This window comes from Neovison vison, chromosome 4 (genome assembly GCF_020171115.1).
Source record: "Neovison vison isolate M4711 chromosome 4, ASM_NN_V1, whole genome shotgun sequence".
Taxonomy (NCBI): Eukaryota; Metazoa; Chordata; class Mammalia; order Carnivora; family Mustelidae; genus Neogale; species Neogale vison.
The window spans coordinates 11,614,429-11,635,026 of NC_058094.1; the positions used below are offsets into that span (position 1 = coordinate 11,614,429).

General features: G+C 47.3%; 1 protein-coding gene and 1 pseudogene across 1 annotated transcript; both read right to left on the bottom strand.

The window, feature by feature from the left end:
• Positions 1 to 2,464: 2,464 nt before the first annotated feature.
• Positions 2,465 to 4,516, bottom strand: LOC122905293 (annotated as a pseudogene).
• Positions 4,517 to 5,252: 736 nt separating this feature from the next.
• GSDMC (gasdermin C) lies at positions 5,253 to 17,035 on the bottom strand. Its single transcript, XM_044246961.1, has 10 exons — positions 16,807 to 17,035; positions 15,747 to 15,930; positions 13,765 to 13,933; positions 10,990 to 11,101; positions 9,880 to 9,948; positions 9,181 to 9,216; positions 7,344 to 7,536; positions 6,926 to 7,023; positions 6,383 to 6,456; positions 5,253 to 5,687 (listed from the first exon to the last, which is right to left on the bottom strand). The coding sequence occupies exons 1-10, from the start codon at positions 17,018 to 17,020 to the stop codon at positions 5,253 to 5,255; spliced, it is 1,584 nt and encodes a 527-aa protein (XP_044102896.1). The 5' UTR covers positions 17,021 to 17,035.
• Between the last annotated feature and the right edge of the window lie 3,563 nt (positions 17,036 to 20,598).

Consider the following 20,598-nt stretch of genomic DNA (forward strand, 5'->3'; position numbering starts at 1 on the left):
GGAGCATCCGGGAGCAGGAGGAAGGGGTGGGGTGAGGAGTGGCGGGCCTGGAGCAGGTCTGCCCTCCTGCTTGCTGCCCCCTGCCTTCCTCCCAGTCCCGCCACCCCTGCAGGACCCGGTGTCCCGGGCCTGCCCACACCCATCTGAGGCCCGGGGCGGCTGCCTGTACGATGGTGGCTGGATGGTTCTGGACTGTAGGCTGTGCCCAGCGCAGGAAGCCTTTGGAACCCGCGTCCCGCACTACAGAGTTTGCAGCCCTACGCAGGGGTCCTGGTCCCCCGCCCTCTCCAGTCCTGACCCTGACACATGGGGTGATCCTCCAGCTTCCAATGAGGGCGTGTGGACTTAAATTAATACTTATGCTTTGTGTTCTTTTGTTTTTAAATTATTATTTTTATTAACATATAATGCATTATTTGCCGCAGTGGTACAGGTCTGTGGGTCATCAGGCTTACACACTTCACAGCACTCACCATAGCCCATATCCTCCCCAGCGTCCATCACGCAGCCACCTCACCCCCCCCACGACAGCAGCCCTCAGTTTGTTTTGTCAGATTGAGAGTCTCTTACGGTTTGTCTTCCTCCAAATCCTATCTTGTTTCATTTATTTCCTTCCCTACCCCTCAAACCCCTCAGCCTGCCCTCAAATTCCTCATATCAGGGAGATCATATGATAGTTGTTTTTCTTGGATTGACTTATCGAAGCTGATCTGATCCTGCCCCCTCTTTTATGCCCTCCCACTTCTGTTGCTTCTTCCCAGAAACGATCACTTGTTTTGGTAATTACCTCCCTTATTTCTTGTTTAAAGGGCATTCTTGAGATATAATTCACAAGCCATACAGTTCACTCCTTGAAAGTGTACAAGTCATTGGCTTTAGTATGTTTACAGAATGGTGCAGCCATGACCACAGCCTGTTTTAGAACCTTTTCATTACTCCTCATGCTAACCACTGATAGACTTTCTGGTCTCTCTGGATTTGCCTGTTCTAGATATTTCATATGAACAGGATAATATAATATGTGGCCTTTTGTGTCTCACATCTCTTAACAATAAGCTTGCTCAGTTGTGGCATTGTCCATGGGCTTAACACCAAGGAAGATGAGGATTTCAGGTCCCCTTGGCTCTACACCACAGCACAGGTCCCATCAAATTGTGACTATGTAAACACTACTCAGCTTTAATAAAGCATAATTATTTTTCCTTTCCTGTAGGATTTTTGTTTTGTTTCTCATTGTCACTTTTTGTTTTTCCTTCTACTTTCTATGGATCTAATTAAATCCAAAATTCCTTAAATCTGGTATTTAATATCCCAGATTCAAGGTATTTTATCAATTTCCTCTTCCTGGAGAAATCTCCCCCAAAGCCTTCCTGTCTGCTCTGATGGGGACCCCTTGTCCTTTGTGCCCCCTCCAGCCCCACAGTCACCCTGGGAATCCCCCTGTCTGTCTTCTACACTTAACCTTTTCCCCGTAGCCGGTGTCTTCCTCCTGGGTCTCTCTCATGTTGTTGTATCACATCCTCTCAACTGAGCCACTAACTAACCGACTGAGTCACTCAGGCACCCCTTAAAGTTATGCTTATGTTTGATCTTTTGTAGGTCACATTTATTCTTCTCCCTGGATTTTTACTCTGTCCTGCATGTTCTGAAACATCACACAAATGTGTTTTGATATGGTCTCATTTTCATCCATTTGTGTCAGGTATGTGATGGGTTCTTTAAATCTGGAAACTTATATTCTGGTTATGGGATATTTTATTGAATTATCTTGTTGATAATTTCCTCTCCACTTGTGTGTGTGTGTTCTCTTTTTGAGAACTTGTTTTACCCAGCTGTTAGGCTTCCTAAACTGCTCTTCTAAATTCCTTTTTTCCCTCTTTCTTATTTTTCGTCTTATGACTTTTTACTTTACCTGTTGGGAAAGCTCCTCAACTTTACCTTCTGATCCTTCTATTGAGTTTTTATTATAATAGTTTAATTTCTTTTTTAAAATAAAAAACCTGAAATTTAATAGACATTGAAGGGGTAATGACCACTTATAATCTACATTGAAAAGTTATTTTATTTTTTTAAAGAAGTCATTTATTTATCTGAGGTTGTGGGGAGAGCACGAGAGCACAAGCAGAGGCAGTGGCAGGGGGAGAGGGAGAAGCAGGTCCCCACTGGGCAGGGAGCCCATCAGTGGGACCCTGGGATCTTGACTTGAGCTGAAGGCAGAGCCTCAAGGGACTGAGCCACCCAGGCACCCCCGAAGTAATTTTAATCATATCTAAAACAAATGAAAATCAACAAATTCTATTAAGAAATAATAAAAATGATAAACATTTAATAACACCTAAAATGTAGATAAGACCCCAAACAAAAGTATTAAAATGGCCTTGAAATTTTTTCCCAACAATTCATCTCATAAAATCGATTTCGAAATAGCTCTTATCCTTTGGTTTGGTGTTTTGTCTGCTATCAACTAGGCATTATTAGTACAGTAGAAAATCACTTCTATTCTTTGCAAATGGTTGGCATTATCACGTAATTGCCTATCTTTCCTTAGATTAAATTTCACCCGGTATGTTCCACACGTATGCAGATGAGCATCCGGGTCCTGTTCAGCTGTTCCTGTCTGGGCATATCGGAAAGCCGACCTGGCATGTAGCCCCGCCAGCAGTTAAATGAGAACTCATGTGCCATAAGGGGTCATGTTTTCTGAGGTTTCCTTGATCACAGGTGGACCAGACATGCCTTATGGTCTTATGTGCTTTCCACGTGTCCAACAAACAGACTGTTTTAACATCGTATGGACAGTATCGTGTTCTCTTGAGTGATGCTGCTGATGAAATCCTTTTCCACGTGGATTACAGAAATGCCTTCATCTGTGGTCTCTCATTTTCTTCCACGATGGCATCTTAAAACACATCCTGGTCTAGGCAGCAAGGCATGTGTTCAAGCACTAGATTTTCAGTTTCAGAACACTGGTCACAATTAGGATGTTGACGAGGACAGGCAGAATGTTTAAATAATTGGTTTTTTGGGATACTGTTTATCTGGAAACGATTGTCTCTAAAATCATCCAGCATTTCCACAAACACCTCTTCTGACTGCTCCCGGGGACTCTCTCCCACGGGCATCTTCTCCTCTGTATTTCCTAAGCCCGTTCCTTGTCAGGTTGTGGGGTTCTCCTCATCTTTGCCTGGGGTCCTAAAGCTTCCTGCCCTTAACGAGGATCTGTCCACATTTCCCCCGCACACAGATATGTTCAGTGTGTTTGGCTGAGGAACGAGATGAGAGGTCCATGGTTACTGTGAGTGCGCACAGCTCACAGGATGCCTGGGCTGTTAGAGGACCATCAGCATGGTCCATCAGCATTTATCGACATCCACCGTTTCAGACTTTTCCTACCACTTTTCTTAACAGTGGTACCTTCTTCAGCCTAGTGTCTGTGAAATGGCTCTGTGGGTTCACCTAACTCATCGTTATCAGTGGATTCATTACAGTCTTTATCAGTAACTTTAATAGTGTTAAAGTCTTTCGGTTCAGCTGTAGGGGCATCTTCTGGGCCATCTAGGTAAGGATTCTTTCCCTCTCTGCAGCTCTGCTTTTTCTCCGCTGGCTAGTTTAGACTCCACCATGCCCTCTTTCTGCTCCTGGCGGTTACAGTGGAATCAGCAGCAGCCTGGCTGGTGTCTCCTCCGTATTCAGCTGTCTGTGTACAGAATGTTTTAGAAGATGCCTTTTCACCACATTTGGCGTGGGTAGTACCATTTTTCCATCTCTAATATCTACTATTTTATGGTAGGAGTTTGTGTTTTGGTGTGAATGTCTTTAATGCAGGTTAGCCCATGCTCATCTCGAAATTTTTTAGAGCTAAAGCCAAATCCCCGACTATCACACCTAAAACTCCGTCCAAAGTGCTGTGACATGGGATCTTTTGGACTAGATAATTTGGATGCTGAACGTTTTCTTACATACATCAGATAGTGGTTTGGGAAAATTGCCTGACTGTAAAGACTTCCTCAGGCTCTCAAGCGCGTGGTACTGTTGAACTTGGCTCTGCACACCACCTTTTGACTTCACTGCCATTTCTAGCCACTGTGCCTTACCCCAAAATAACCATTTTTCTCTTCTGTTTGCTAGAAGCAGAAGGCGAGCATTTTGAACTAGAACAGTCTGCATCCTGTATGTCTTCTAAGCAGTCGGGGACGTTGTACATCTGTAGGTAGCTCATCGCCACTTTAACCTGCTCAAAACTGGAGGGAGCGGTCATAGTTTTCCCTGAATACATGAATTGCAAAATGAGATCAGAACACTCAGCACTAATTTTTACGTTGCTGAGATTCAGTGGTGCCATCCTGTGCTGACAGTTCAAGAAAAACATTCTGAAAGGGGAGCGACAGGCAGCCAGAACAGCTTTATGTGCTTGAAAGTGAACGTCATGGACTGCAGCCCAGCAATCACGGAGAAAACCCCACTCCGTTTGGTGGTTTAGCTGCTGGAGGACGGAGCTGTGGGCGGGCTTTGCCATCGTCTGTTAATTAGAGACCTGCTGCTGCAGGAAGGGAGCTGGGGAGGCTTTAAGGAGTTGAAGGAAAGGCGGGCGGAGGCGAGGGGGCCCCTGAGGGGCAGTGGCCGCGGCATATGACGTTTGGATAATAGTTTTCATTTCTAAGACGTCTTTTTTTGTTCTCTCAGTGTTCCTTTTAATTTTTTTAAAAGATTTTATTTATTTATTTGACAGAAGAGAGACAGCAAGAGAGGGAACACAAGCAGGAGGAGTAGGAGAGGGAGAAACAGGTCCCCCGTCTGTTGAGTAGGGAGCCTGATGCGGGGCTTGATCCCAGGATAGTGAGATCATGACCTGAGCTGATGGCAGACGCTTAACGACTGAGCCACCCAGATGTCCCTCAGTGTTCCCTTTAAAGTAGCTCAAAAAGCACAATTTTGGAAAAGTACATGTGCATACATATGTGCAATATGTATAATACATAGTGATTAATACACAGGTATAATTTGGGAGGATAATTATTTTTTGAAGCAATTCTGGATGTTTCAAGAAAAAAAAAACCCTCCTGTTTTTGACATTTTACTACCTCTTCCTGGTCACATATCTATCTCTCCCTTCATCAATCACCTTATTATTTGATACATTTCACAGTAAGTTACAGATCCCAGTACGTTTCATCCCAAACAATTCATACTGTTCCTAGAGTTCGGTATTTGTTTACATTGTTTTGGAGTAGCTTTAATATATAGCAAAATGCTCATATCTTTAGATACTGTTTGATGAGGTTTGACAATTTCTTGAATCCAGATACAGATCTGTCACTTCGGGATGTTCCCTCAGGTGTGCTGATTCCTGGCTCCATGCTACCTGGAACGCCAGAAGTGGTGGCCTCTGGGCCCCTGAGGTCATCAGGGATGCTCCCAGCGTAGACTGCGGCGGGGCCAGGCCTCTCTGGACTGACTGCCAGCCGCTGTAGCAGGGAGATGGTCCCATACAGGGCAGACAGGGTCTGCCTGTCTTCCAGATCCCAGGTTGAACTGGGGCTGTTCAGCTCCATATTCAGGCCACACTCCTGCAGAAGGCCATATGTGATGGCCAAATCCTCGTCCTGGAGTGTGGCAAGGAGCTCAGGTTTGAGGGTGAAAGGGATATCCTTGAAGTATATGAAGTTGGGCTCCAGGATGCTCCTTACCTAGAATAAACGGTATCTGATGTTACAGGTCAGCATTTAAGGTTGGAAAGACAAAATTTGTCCCCAAGAGGGTCAATGCAGGGTAACTGAAAATGATAAGACTTTTGGAGTCAAGGGGACCAGGAGTCATGTCCTGGTCATGTCCTGTGATCAGTGTGATTGTGGACACATTACTGGAAAATGCTGAGCATTGGTTCCTCATCTGTTAAATGGTTACACTAGCATTTCTTGTGCGGAGTAGTGGCATCTGGAGTTAGATGTGTGTGTGTGTGTGTGTGCGTACACGCGGGCAGTGTGTGAATATGGGTATGCATACGTCTGCACCACATACGTACTTACATATAGGTATGAGGGGAGAGAAGGAGAGAGCAATTCTCAAGTGGTAACTGTGTTAATAAAGCAGGGATATGACTCCAAGCCCCTGAGTTCCCAAACCTGGGTTCCTATATGGCTATTTTAGACCTGGCGGGCCCCTCTGCTGGGGTTGCCAGGGAAATGGAGACCCTCCTAAAGTAGCCTCATAGCCACTGGGCCTGTTCCCTAGAGGCAGTTGCAGCCAGGGATTTCCCGTTGCCAGAGCAGGATCCTGTCTCCCTTCCTGGCAGAAACCTCCATCATCTCTTTTTCCTCAGAGTCATTCTTAACTCCCATTTTTTCACCCTCTTCCCTGGGCGTTGCCCCTGGGGATTTCTCACCAGCTCCTGCTGCTGGAGCAGGATCCTCTTCTTCATGGACTGGGCGAGCAGGTCACGTTGGGTGTCACTTAGCACTGGGATTGGGAACATTTGGGGAAAGAGTGATGAAAAGTCATATTTTCCTCTCCCCGCTGTGAACTAGGAGACCCAATGAGAGGGGAACTCTGAGGCAGAGGAATAATCCACTGGACTTGAAGGTCAAGTTATACTAGAAAGTCCCCCTTCTACTCTTGGCTTGGTCTTCGGGATGCTACATGACATGGTCCAGAGAATGGGATCCTGAGGCCAGAGGCTGGACTCATCCACCCACAGTGATGTGTTGGATGAACTTGGGCCAATCACTTTCTGGGCCTGAGGCTGATTCTCTGTCCACATGGCAAATTGATCTCACTAAGCCTGCCAGACTTTGGAGAGAGGTGATATGTGAGGATGAAGATCATGATATTTGAAGGGTTTTGGAGAAGTGGCATCTAACCCATGGCTTTTATGAGGTCTGCCGGCCAAACTTGTGACTTTCGTACTTGTCCCCCAGATCACTCTTACCCATTATGGCTTCAAGGAGGTAAGTGATGTGAAATCTTTCCTGGATCCATAGGTCTCTTATGTCCTCTTGCATCTCATTTAAGATTTTGCCACCAACGCTATCCGGAGGATCCCAGGGGTTCCTATCCAGCTGTAGGAGATTGGTGTTATTGTTAGTATGATACTACTACTAGTACAACTAGTATTACTAAATAATTTTGCCCGTGTCTTTTAAGGCTGTATGTGATTAACAAGGTTGGGGAGGTCAGGGCACTTGACCTGGGCCAGGGGATTCCTCGCAGCCTCAGTATTTGCGACTGCACTCCTTGGCCCTATCGTGCTTGGGGCCAGTGTCCTGTATCTCTCACATTCTCCTCTTTCCCCTGGAATTGCTCCGTCCCTCCTCCTCCATGTGCCTTGGTAGCAGCATTTCCTAAACCTGCCCCCATTACCACTTTTGGTCAGCTCTAGGTAGCTGTAAGAACGCCTCACCTCATCCATGAGGTCCTGCAAAGCCTCTTGGTTCCCAAGCATGTTCAGGATAGTATGGAATATAGCATCCTGAGCGTCCTGTGAGAGCAGGGACAAGGCCTTCATTTCCCGGAAAATCTCTTCCTGTAGGTGCTCAAATTCTGCCCTCAGGAATCAACAACAATGAGAATGGGTACAATTCTTTGATTAGAACATTCCTGGGATGATCAGCCCTTCCCTATCAGTAGGAGCCCTTTTATCAACCAAGAGCATCTCTGTGGATGGCATGTTTGAGCTCTGAATAGGTTAAAAGTAGCAGACTAGCAAACTTTGGACTGTCTGAGCGCTATGAAGCGAGAGGGGTAGAAAGCAGGGAGAAGAGAGGGAGATTCTGGAAAGGGGTCATGGGAAGTGGAAGAAAATGACCAGCTGCTCATTTCTGGGACATGCGTGACATAAGGTGGATTCTAATGTTGGGCCATTAGAGATGAGGATCTTAGGTGCCATGGGCTCAGTTTCTACATCTGTTAAATGGGGATGTTAAAAGGATTAAATTGGGTTTACATATGGAAAATGCTTGGGGTAATACTGGGTGCACATGACCTATCCTTCTTATTGTGTAATTCTACTTGTATCGTCTATATCCACAGACAATTTTAACCAAAGAACTGGGGTGCCTGAGTGGCTCAGTCAGTTGGGTCTCTGCCTTTGGCTCAGGTCATGATCTCAGCATCCTGGGGTTGAGCCCCATGTTGGGCTTCCTGCTCTGTGGTGAGTCTGTTTCTTCCTGTCCCTCTGCTCATGCTCTTTGTCTCTGTCTCTCTTTCTCTCCCTGTGTCTCTCAAATAAATAATTTTTTTTTTTAGAGAATTAACCAAGGAAAGAATTTGGGGGCTCTCTGCTTCTGCTAGCAGACTTCAGGTGGCCTCAGGATGATTTGCTGACTGAGGGGCCAGCGGGATGGGAGCTGCAGTGACACGGCGTTTCTCGTTGGGTCACTGCTGTATCCCTAGGGCTCAGAATAATGCCTGTTGCCCACTGAATTCTTCATGGATGTTTGTCGCAGGCATGCAGAAGTGAATAAAAGAATGAATAAGCAGGTTGGACAAGAGCATCTGTTTGGAAGAAGAGCTCAGTTTTCTGAGTTGAATGGAAATTCCAATTTGGGTTCTCAGCTTTGCAGCTTCCTACCGTGGAAGCCCCTTAATTCCCTCTTAGTAGACACTCATCTTACAGGAGGACTCTGCATTCTCTTCCTGGAAAGAGAAGCACAAGTGATCATCTCTTTTCTCATGCTTAGATCGGCTTTTGAGACACTTTGGAGGGTTCTGTCCTCTCTCCACTTCCTCTTGCCTGTCCTCTTCCTGCCCCAGTCTGGGTCCATCCCTACAACCCCATGGCCTTCCTGAACCTTTCCTGTTCCACAAGAGCTAGGGCCAGGCACTAGGGCCTGGGTGGCAAGGCCAGGGCAGTCTGCCCTGCTGACTGGATGTGGGCAGAATGAGATCCCCTGCTCTCCTCCAGCAGGCACGTACCTATTAGGGGGAGGGGACTGCTTGTGAGGGTGTCTGAGAGAGAAAGTACGTCCCCTGCCCAAGACTTAGCTTCTGAAGACATTCAGTTTCTCTGACCTTCTGCCCCTGACTTCCCTGACCCCTTCCTGTCCATCTACTCCTGCCCTTTGCCCAGGGGCCATATCTCCCACCTCAGGTAGGGACAGCAGAGGCAATCATGGGGGATTTCGTGCAAAGTGGCCTCATGGAGGGCTACATTCCCACCTTCCTGCCTTGAAAACCACCACTCACCTGTTGGTAACGGTATAAAACCCAAGAACCATTTTGCTGGAAAGAGAAACAGAAATACTTATTCACAAAGCCTTACTCTCCTCTTCCCTTGCCTCCTCCCCACCGCTCTCCTTCCTCTACCCAGCTTTCTCCTCCTCCTCTTCCTACCCCCGCCCCTGGATTTCTTACCTCTTCCCACTACTTCAGTTGACTTGACTTGGTGCCTAGGCACATGGAGGCCCAGGCAGCCCCCCTCGCCCCGCCCCACAACCCTATCTTAGTGTTCAAAGGAGAAAGGTGGCTTGCTGGTGTTCAAAGGAGAAAGGTGGCTTGCTGGTGACTGAGGCCTGTGCAGGTCAAAGGCTGGGGAGAGTAGGAGGCGGTGGAGGAATCTGGCTGGAAAGATTTCCCTGTGGGTGGTGGGGGCTGAGCCCTGTGCATGGCTCTTACTTGTATCCAGAGGGGATCTGGGCTCAGCAGCGTCTGAGTTGAGGCAGAGAACTGCCCAGCTTTGGAGCTCACCTTTTGGAAAGGTTTTTGTTTGTTTGTTTGTTTTTAAGATTATATTTATTTGAGAGAGCTGAGCAAGAGCCAGAGAGCACAAACGGGGGAGGGGCGGAGGGAGAGGGAGGAGGAGACTCCCCACTGAGCAGGGAGCCTGATGTGGGACTGGACCCCAGGACCCTGAGATCGTGACCCGAGCCGAAGGCAGATGCTTACAGTATCCCGACTTGAACACCAAGGCGTGTCCTGGAAAGGTTTTCGGCTTGTCGTCCAGGGTGAGAATATCTGGGTGGGAGGAAGTCAGGCCAGGACAGCCGAGGTTATTCCTGCTGGACTGCTTCACAGCCCCGGCACCTACAGCCCCAGACCTCCTCCTCCAGGCTGCCTGTGGCCGCTCTTCTCAGTGGGGCCTGGGGACCCCTCCGTCATAGTCCCCCGTGATGCTGGCTAAAACTCAGAACCCCCGACCTGACTCTGAAGAAGAGCCTGGAACCCGCCTTTTCTACAAGCACCTTAGTTGGTCACTGTGCTCTCTGACACTGCAGAACTGTCTCTGTGAGGTAAAGGTATTGGCTTTGTCCCTCCTTCTTTGGGTAGGACTGTCTGTCTGGTGCTCTTTGTCTTACTCTCCTGAGGTCTCCTCCCTTCCCTGTTTTTGCTCCCAATCCTGTCCAGGAAGACATGGGTGATTTCACGCTCTCTGTGAAAAATGTGCTGAGACAAGATGTTGCAGAGAGGATACTACAGAGAATAGTGTGTGTCTGTGAGTGTGTGTGTACCTCTGTGTGTGTGTGTGTGTGTGTGTGTGTGCGGGCATGCGTGTGTGAGGGGAGGGTGCTGGGGGCCTGAGGCGAGCGAGGAAGGGAGAGGTGTAGATAAAGCCCTGCCTTATGCTCTGAGGACATTATGGTTTGGGATCCTGCTGATATCTCAGGGGCTTTGACCCGAGGTGATGGGGAGCCTGGAGAGCTCCCTGTGGCTCCCCAGGTGAACTGCTGAGAGTGGCTTGAGTGAGTCCTTGACTGAATAGGGACGATGGGATTGGGGCTGCACTTCGCCCAGTGCTAAGGACACCTCTGCGCTGGGTCCCTCTTTGTCCCTCTCCATGTGGGAGACTGTCTCTGTATCTCCCCCAGCAGCGTTTCAGGCTGTGCCGGGCGGGAGGGGGCCGTGGGTGGTGGGGTGTGTGTGCCCCCACGGCTGGGAAATGTCCTCAGCCTTCTCCGTGAGTGGGCAGCCGCGCGTGGAAGCGTGAGCACGCTGATGCTCCTTCCCCTCTCGTTTCTCCTTTCCTTCCCCGGCTGCCTCTTTTCAGCCTCTGCTTACCCCAGCCATTCTCCTCAAAAAGCAGCCGCTTCCTCTTGTAGGCCAACACTGTGCCCTGTGACAGAGTCAGCATCTTCTCTGTCACTTCGTGAACCTCTCCCTGGCATTGACCCTGGGGAGAGAAAGCAGGCAGTGGGGTGCCGTATGCATGTGATCTTCAAGCTCGGGCTCGTGCTCAGAGAACCCAGCATCTTCCTCCTCTCACTCTCCCTTGGTCCTGATTTTCAGGTCCTGCTCTTTAATCCTTCTTGGTCCGGTATTTAATTTCATATTTCTCAGGTTCATGTTTGTATTGCAGTGATTTATTATTTTTTTTCAGATTTAAGTGTATCCAGTTATTTCCTCCTTTGAATGATGAAGATTCCTACTCTTCCCCCTTCCCCAGCCCTACCCATCCTTCCCCATCCTCCTAAAATGTTTACATCCCAGTATCTACGTTAAAATCCATTGTTTGCTCTTGGGGAAACTGCTTCTCCTCACTCCAGATCTTTCCTGTATCAGTTAATTACTTGTGTCAGTCATGTGCCCTCTCTGCCTCTTACTCATCTTCCCAGGGAATGTAGGGTTGCATTTTTTGAGATCATGCATTTCTGAAGACTTCCTTCTTTTACTCTCACACCTGAGCATTATTTTGACTGGACATAGAATTCTAAGCTGTAATTTTTTGGAAAATGACTCTTGTTTTCCTTTTTTTTTTTGCAAATGTTATTTTAAATAAATTTCCTGATAGTTCGCACTTAGGTTTTGTGGTGTATGTGGACCCATGAAACTGGCCTTCTGTTGGTCCTTTCATCTGGAAGCACATTCCTCCGGTCCTGCCTTTCTTGTATTATTTCCTGGGTGACTGACTGACTGTGCCCCCGTTCTCTCTGGAACTCCTGTTATTCACATTTTGGATCTCCAGGACTAACCCTCTTTATTTTAAAATTAACATTTTCCTTACTTTTTTGGGGGGGGATATTTCTTTGATTATTATATTTTGTTTTTTCTATTAAAAAAAATGTAGACTTCTATTAAAAAAAAATGCCAGACTTCCAGTTTCTGGTCTGGCACATAAAGAGCTTAGAAATTGTCTCTCTGTCCTCAAATCAAGCAAAAAGCTGACAAACTTTACTGAGAATATCAGTCTGGGTTTTCCAGAAAAACAGCACCACTAGGCTCTCTGTCTCTCTGTCTATATATTTATCTGTCTAAAGGGCTTTATTGTGAGGGATCTGCTCATGCAGTTATAACGGTTGAGAAGTCCCAAGATGTACAGGCCCAGGAGAACTTATGGTATGGTTCTCATCCGAATCTAAAGGCCTGAGAACCAGGCGAGCCTATGGTGTAGCTCACAGTGTAAGTCAGTCTGACGGCAGAACAGTGTCCCAGCTGAAAGACGCTCAGGCCGAGAGTGAACTTAGTCTTTCCCCACGTTTGTTTTGTGCATACCTTCAGTGGACTGGATGAGGCCCACTTACCCTGCTTTACCAGTCTGCGCACTCAAAGCTCATCTGGAAGCCCCTTCGCAGACACACCCAGAGTAACGCTGAACCAAGTGTCATGGACCAGTCACAGCGGCAGCGTAAAATGAACCATCCCGTGGAGTAGTAATTACTATATTCTAGAGACCTGATTGTTAATACATATTGTAGTGGACTTCTACGGAGGTGTTATATTTTAATTTTATGGATGAGGGAACCCTATCTCAGAAACAAGAATACTGTCTTCAGGCAGCCAAGTGAGTAAATGGCTTCTCCAGAATTCAGCCCTACTCTTTGAATGTCCTGGCGAATCAAATATTACCTAAGAGAGTCAAGTGCAAATCAACGGCATGGGAAACTGAGGCAGCCATGAACCAGGGGTGACGTACAGACCGTTCGATGTCACAGCCCCAGAGCCCACACTTAGGTGGCACTGGTTGTGAACAGTTGGGACGGTGGCCGGACACACTGCTGAGCAGTCACCCTGTGCTAGGTGCCACAGGGTGTTCTGTCCTCACGGAACCCAGTCCACCCGTCCGAACAGGTGGGGAAACAGCTGAACAGGGCACTGTCCTCCCAGCTGGATGGAGTTTTGTTTCAGACTTCTTCAACACTGGGTGGCGCCTTGCTCTCCTTTCGGGTTTATTCACAGATCTTGGAACGTTAGCGCACATCTCAGTTTTTGTTTTGTTTTAGTTCCTAAATCTCTTAAGTGAGGACAAGTTACATATGAAATATATTGCGTGTGAATGTCCATTATAACACACATACACAAACTTTATATGTTCCTGAATCATGGTTCATGTTGACTTAATATTTGATAAACTGAGGTGTGTAAGCCATTTTTTAAACACGGTTACTTAAGTACATCAGATGTGCTTGGAGATATTTAATCTCAGTCCAGAACACTTTCTACTCTGGGGTTGCCGTTATTTAGGATATTTCAACTGCTGAAGTTTTGTACTGTGGTCTCTTGTTTCTGCAGCCACAGTGCCCCACTTGTATGAAGTAGAACAGCCATGCTTTAGAGGATCCAGAATCTATCATTTACCCAAAGCAAAGTATAATCACCAATAATTAAGTTTACCTTCTATTTTATCAATATTGAATAATCTCATATATTAAGATACTAAAATGAGGATGTTAGAATATACTTTCAGGTCAGGAGTCAGGCACGTGAGAAGTGGGAAATAATAGCCCTATTCATTCCACCCCCAAAGATGGGTCTTAATGGACTGCAGAGCCCCTGGACAGTGAGGCTGGTTGGCTGTGCTCTTAGTGTCCCCAACCCACAACAGGGGCAACTATGTACCTTGACCAAAAGAGTCCAAGGGATTGAGCAACTTCCCGTAGCAGTCACACTTCCGCTGTCATGCAGCTCAGTAGTCTGGGTCAGCTCCACGGTCTCTGTCACCACATAGAAATTGTTTCCTCTGTCCTGGGACTTCACCATCAGTAACAGCTTTGGATCCAGCACTTTCCTGGGGTGGATGGGAAGAGAAAGTTCATAGTGGGAAAGGGATGCCTTCTTGGGTTATTCTAGGTTACTCTTCTAAGTACCTGGATGGGGTAGAAAGTGTTTGGAACTTGACAGGTGAGCTCTCAATGTGTAGGAAGATACTGCTTATAAGTTAGGTGACATAGGGCAACAGAACATCTTCTCTGTTATGTACGGGGGGGGGGGCCCAGTTCTATGACAGGGGTATGGGTTCGAGGGTGTGCATCTCATATGATGAAAGACATCTGCATTTTCCAAAATTACTTTTGTCCTGTTAGGGTAGTTTATAGATTTTCAGTACTAGGGCCTCTCAGCAGAAGGAGGCTGGACGTCAGTGAGGCCAGGTGATTGAGAACAGTGCTGGGGAAGCCCCGTAGTCAAGGCCGGTTACGCACACTGCACGTGGAGTGGGTGGATGCTGGGTGATTCTTCATGACTAGCTCAGCTGGGCTTGGTGGGCTGACTGTCCCTAGAAGGTGCGGCTTGACTTGAAAAATCCAGGATGGGGGAGATGGGGAAGGTCTGCAGTGCTGAAGACAAAGTCCATCCCCATTTCAATTCTGAGACCCAACTCCGGTTCTACTCCAGGCCCCATTTGCCTGGTGCCCTGGTAACAGCCATGGGGAATACTGTGAGATCCTTAAATTTGCCTTTCAGTGCAGGTGGTCACTGAGCATCCAATGTGGGCTTTCCCATTGCCCTTGGAGACAAAAGCAAGCTCCTTACCATGCGTCCAAGGGACGTGTCATCTGACTTCTACCTGCTTCATCTTATACCATGTTCCTCCCCGCTGACTAAGCTTTGGCCTCCCTGGCCTCCTCTGCGTCTTGGAAACATCCAGTTCTCCCATGCTCCAGGACCTCTAAACCCCAACTTGAGCCCCTTTCCTCCTGCTCTTACTTGCTTCTGCCATTCTTTACGCCCGAGTTCAGCTGTTAGTGGCCAGAGAAACTTAAGCCAACCACCTGCAGTGTCTCTTCCCCCTTGTCCTGTTTCTTATCTCCAGAGTTCCCATCACGATCTGCAAGTGCCTTCGTAGCTGAATACATTAAATGCCCACTTCCCATTTACTAGAAATAGCCAACTGCCTTCCACAGCCCCCACCCCCGCCCCTGCCCCTGTATTTAAAGGTTTGACCTCAGGCTTACTTACTTCACTTGGAGCTAGCTAAGTAAAAGGTACCTTAGAAATTGGGTCTTTCACTAGTGAAATAGAATTTTTTTGTTATTTCTTTTTGCGCAGCTAAGGAGTCTGAGATACTCTTTTGTACCATAAACAGTCTTTGCAAAATTTTTTTTTTTTGCAAATGTTATTTTAAATAAGGGCCTTGTAAGGACCCAGGAATACAGAAATTTCCCAAGGCCCAGTGAAAGTAACTTTCAGTTTCTAAAAGGTTTGCTGTTTTTTAACTTGTTGCCTACCAGTGTGTCGCCTTTGTGAACACACTATTTAAGCTGACGTAGGAAGCTGTCCATAGCTCCTAGAGGATCATTTGATATCTGCCTTTGCCCATACACATGTAGGTTCATGGAATCCCAGGACACAGCTGCATACTTGACTTCCTAAGCAGAGAGTTTCGGATTCTTTGTCACAGGTTTAATAAATAGATAGCAGATAACTAATGATGGCCCGTTGGCTGAATGAATGAATGAATAAATACCTGAGAAGAACAGCATGGTCTGGGATGTCCTGCTCTACACTCCGAACCTGGCAGCAAAGCCTGCTAGGGGTTTTTTTGTGCACGAGGAGAAACCTATGGACCCTGTTGACCAGTTCCTTTCTTCCTGTGGCCTCACCTCTTTTGAAGGTCGTTCCATTTATGGGTCAGGATACGAACAACTTGGAACTGGAGGGAGGATCCACAGCGTTCAGTGGCTTCCCCTGACACCTTCGCTTCTAGCCCAGCGGTCACGTTGGCAGAAGCCTTCCGCTTCTGGCCCACAGTGTTACTGAGGTGAAACGGTCCTGAGACATCAATTTCTGGGGACAGAAAAAGTGGCGTTAGAGTGAGCCATGAATTTACTCTGGAATGGAGGGAAAGTGAATGGCAGAGTCCTGTGTTGTCCCAACCCTCCTATTCATTTACATCTGTCAGTTGAGAATCTATCACACGAATGGTTATTTATTTATTTATTTATTTACGATTTATTTATTAGAGAGAGAGAAAGTGGGGGCAGGGCAGAGAGAGAATCCTCAGGCGGACTCCTTGCTGATGTGGAGCCTGATATGGGGGCTTGATCTCTTGACCCTGAGATCATAACCTGAGCCAAAAATCAAGATTCAGGCACTCAACAAACTGAGCCACCCAGGCGCCCCTCAGTTAATGTTTAAATGTAAATTCCTGCTGAGGACAAATGTCTGAATCGGCCCAGGAGTTGGAAAACAGCGATAACACCCCAAACCCCAAGACACGGGAACATCGTGCTTGCACCGGTCGAGGGGGCCCACGACATCATCTTTCCTCTGGAGCAGGCACAACGTCCAGCCCAGGCAGAAGCGCCCTGGAGCAGAAAGGGTGAAGCATATGGAGACAGGCGGATCTGAGTTTGGATTCTAGTCTTACTAGCTCCCAGGTGCATAACCTGGCACAGATTACTTTATGTTTCAATTCACCGTTGTGTAAGTGGGGATAATGTCCCTGTCATAAGAGGCTGCGGTGAGAATTAGATGAACGAATACATGCTTGTGTCCCGGTGTTGTAGAGTCTCAAGGAACCATAGCTTCTTGCCCAGGGCCTTTTGGCAAAACCAACGCTAACGCTGACCTGTGTGGGGGCCTCAGGGACCCTTGCGTGCCGCACCGCTTGTGAGCACCGGCGTTTTCCGCTCCTCGCCCCCTTGCCCTTGTTGACAGTACCTGGGACTGAAGAGCCGGGCTCCAGGAAGTCCATGAGCGTGTACTCTACTGGAACGTCAGGTGATTGCCAGAACTGTGAGCAGGTCCTCTTCTTCCGTAATATCGACAGCACTCGGTATTTGTTGGCGCTCTGCAGGGATCTTACGGGCCTCAGGTCTTCGGCTCCAATCTCTTTGACCAAGTTCTTGCTGATACGCTCAAACAGGGAGGGCATATTGCTAGGAGCAGATGGAACGGCTGTCTGAAATTCAGTTGAGAGGGGAAGCTCTCACGGAGCTTGATATTGTTCCTTAAACAGAGAACAAATACATGAGGCTAACTTAGCTTTTAGAATAGATCATAACTTCCTCAACTTCGGTATTCTAAACACAGTCTAGGCTTTGGAGAAAAGTGCTCATGTGATATTCATTGCCCTCTATGGCTAGAATAGAAAAGCCTGTGTGTCTCCCCAGCCCCAACCCAAGGGCACTCTAAAGGCCCAGGATGTGTTCTGTAGGATCATCAGGTCCTTTCCAGAGGGACCTGAAACAAAGTTCAGTGCATGTTACAGATTCATGTGGTGGCAGTGTTTGCCAGTGGGAAGGGAAGGCCTCACTGAGATGTGACATTTGACAGGTGGGGAGCAGTGAACTATGCATGTGGCTCTCTGGGGAAGGGGTTTCAGGCAGAGGAGTGAGCAAGCACAGAGATCCTCCAAGAAGAAAGACCTGGTATGAGCCCAGGTGCAGGGTCTGAGAGAATTCATCAGAAAGGCGGGGGTGGGGGCAGGTGGGGGCGGGCCCTTGCTGGTCATTGTGAGGACTTACTTTTTACCTGACATGGGACTGGTGGCTCTTGGAGGGGGCTGAGCTCAAGAGCGACAAGTGGGACACGGCTTTATTTATTTATTTATTTTTTTGATAGCTTTTTAAATTTTATTTTATTTATTTATTTGTCAGACAGAGAGGGAGAGAGAGCGAGCACAGGCAGACAGAGAGGCAGGCAGAGGCAGAGGGAGAAGCAGGCTCCCTGCCGAGCAAGGAGCCCTATCTGGGACTCGATCCCAGGACGCTGGGATCATGACCTGAGCCGAAGGCAGCTGCTTAACCAACTGAGCCACCCAGGCGTCCTGGGACACGGCTTTTGAAAAGATGCCTGTGTTTGCCGTGTTGACCACAGACACTGTGGGGCAGGAAGAGCAGAAGGAGGGAGTGGGGTGGCGTGGCGAGGTGGCCCCCAGGGCTACTCAGAGCTCTGACGCTCAGAGTGAGTCAGGAAAGCGGCATGTATACATCAGCAGACTCATTCTGAAATGGGCTGTGTTGTACAGAGGGGGGTGCACAAGGGGAGCAAGGCAAGGTGGAGGAAACAGGAGTCCTGGCAAACAAAGGGAAGCTGGCTTGCGGATCCAGACAACCGATTCTGTCTGCAAGTGTCACTACTGTGATCTCAGCGAGCTTGTAGGGACAAACTGGGTGCTTTTTATGGGCTACTTCTGCTCATTTACTTATTCAAAGATTCTATTTACTTATGTAAGAGAGAGTGAGAGATCATGAGCTGGTGGGTGGGGCGGGTAGAGGGAGAAGCAGACTCCCCTCTGAGCAGGGAACCCTGACATGGGATCATGACCTGGGCAGAAGGCAGATGCTTAACCAACTGAGCCGCCCAGTTGTCCTAGGCTCCTTCTGCTCTTACAGAAGAGATTCATCCGGTCTTAGTATGTCATTCAGAGAGAGCTCACCATGATTTGAATACCTCAGAGACTTAGGCCTTTGTTATGTATGCACAGTAAAGTAATACACATACATCAATATGCCCTTATTTGTAGCTGGAATGGGCCTTAACTCTAGCTTGGTAGATATGTAGCAGGTGATCTTTATTATTTTTTTTTCCCAGAAGATTTTATTTATTTATTTGGGAGAGAGAGAATGGGAGAAAGAGAGAGAGCATGAGAGGGGAGAGTCAGAGGGAGAAGTAGACTCCCCGCTGAGCAGGGAGCCCGCTGTGGGACTTGATCCTGGGACTCCAGGACCATGACCTGAGTGGAAGACAGTCGCTTAGCCAATTAACCACCCAGGTGCCATAGCAGGTGATCTTTAGAGGTCAGAGATAAGATCTAGGCCACAAGACTTTGACAGAATCAGGGGGACTAATGAGCACCTGGTTCAGATGTTCGAAGTGGCAAAGAGAGGAATTTCCCCTCCAAAGGACAAACATGCATTTCTTATGCCTCCATAGATAAGATGAAGCCAGGCAAGTTGTACAGTTTGTGTATAGCAGCTAGAGAAGTGCTTTATATATGTTTGTGAATTGGCTAAGTATAGTGCCACAATACTCATGCCTTTGAAGATTTTATTCAATCTTGCTGTGACTGAAATAGGACAAGAGAATCACTTGCATGAAGATGGGCTGAAATGGGGGCGCCTGGGTGGCTCAGTGGGTTAAGCCACTGCCTTCAGTTCAGGTCATGATCCTGTCAGGGTCCTGGGATCGAGCCCCGCATCGGGCTCCTTGCTCAGCGGGGAGCCTGCTTCTCTCTCTGCCTCTGCCTGCTTGTGATCTCTGTCTCTCTTTCTCTCTCTCTCTGTCAAATAAATAAATAAAACCTTTAAAAAAAAAAAAAGATGGGCTGAAATGGTAAAATAATAAACCCAGAAGCCTGCATTGTGCTGGGTGGGCCATGAATCAGTAGAAACATGATAGAGTCAGTCCTGCTAGGTGTCAGGACCCTAGATAGGTAGTCGTCATCCTGGATGACACCGTCATGCTTCCTAAACATTTTCAGCGTCAGCAAACTCAGGATCCCCACCAGTCGTAGTACAGGAAACAAAGACCAGTGCTTGTGAGGAGAGACATGGTTCCCAGGGAAATTGATCCTCTGTAAATTCACTTATTCATTCATTTATTTACTTATTCATTCAGCAAATTTTTAATGCTAGGCCCCATGCTAGGAATTGGCAGTGCCGTGGTAAACAAAGAGTAGGAATGGTCTCTGACCCATTGAGGTTTGCAGCCTAGCGAGAAACACAGCTATTTACGAAATGAACTCACTAATAAATACATGTGCATGTGTAAATCATGATGAGCCTCATAAAGGAGAGGCATCTGATTCTCTCAGAACCTATGATAGATTATCTTCATTCTTTGGTCAGGGCAGTTGGGAGGTCAGCAAAGTCTTTCTCAAGGGAGTGATTCTTTATTTATTTTAAAATATTTTATTCATTTATTTGGTAGAGAGCGAGGCAGTGGGAGAGAGAATACAAGCAGGGGAAGCAGGAGAGAGAAACAGACTTCCCGCTGAGCAGGGAGACTGATGTAGGGCTCCATCCTAGGACCCTGAGATCATGACCTGAGCTGAAGGTAAGCGCCCCTATCTTTGTATTTTTTGACAAGGAAGTCAGTTTTACATTTTGTTAAATCCAGTAGGTATTTCAAAATTTAAGGAAAACCAGGAAATAAGTAGAAATTGAATATTTAACTTCCAGACCGGGGCGGGGTGTGTGTGTGAGGGTGGGGGTGGGCAGGGAAGAGTAAAGAAAACACAATCCAATAAAAGAAAAAGAAGAGGAAGAAGAGGCAGGGAAAATAGCAAGTTCAAATGAGGGGCGCCTGAGTGTCTCAGTTGGTTAAGCATATGACTCTTGATTTTGGCTCAAGTCATGATCTTGCGGTTGTGGAACTGAGCCCCAAGTTGGGCTGTGCTCAGTGTGGAGTCTGCTTCAGAGTCTCTTTCCCTCACCCTCTCATTCACACACACTCTCTCTCAAATAAAATTTTAGAATAAAAAGTTCAAATAAAATGATAGAAATAAAT

Excerpts from the sequence above, each read along its gene's own strand:
- GSDMC (XM_044246961.1), bottom strand. The coding sequence starts at position 17,020 with ATGCCCTCCCTGTTTGAGCGTATCAGCAAGAACTTGGTCAAAGAGATT. Across the intron at positions 6,457-6,925 it reads CCTCCTTGAAGCCATAATGG|TGCTAAGTGACACCCAACGT; the intron begins GTAAGAGTGATC and ends TCCCAATCCCAG. Across the intron at positions 5,688-6,382 it reads TGCTCCAGCAGCAGGAGCTG|GTAAGGAGCATCCTGGAGCC; the intron begins GTGAGAAATCCC and ends CGTTTATTCTAG.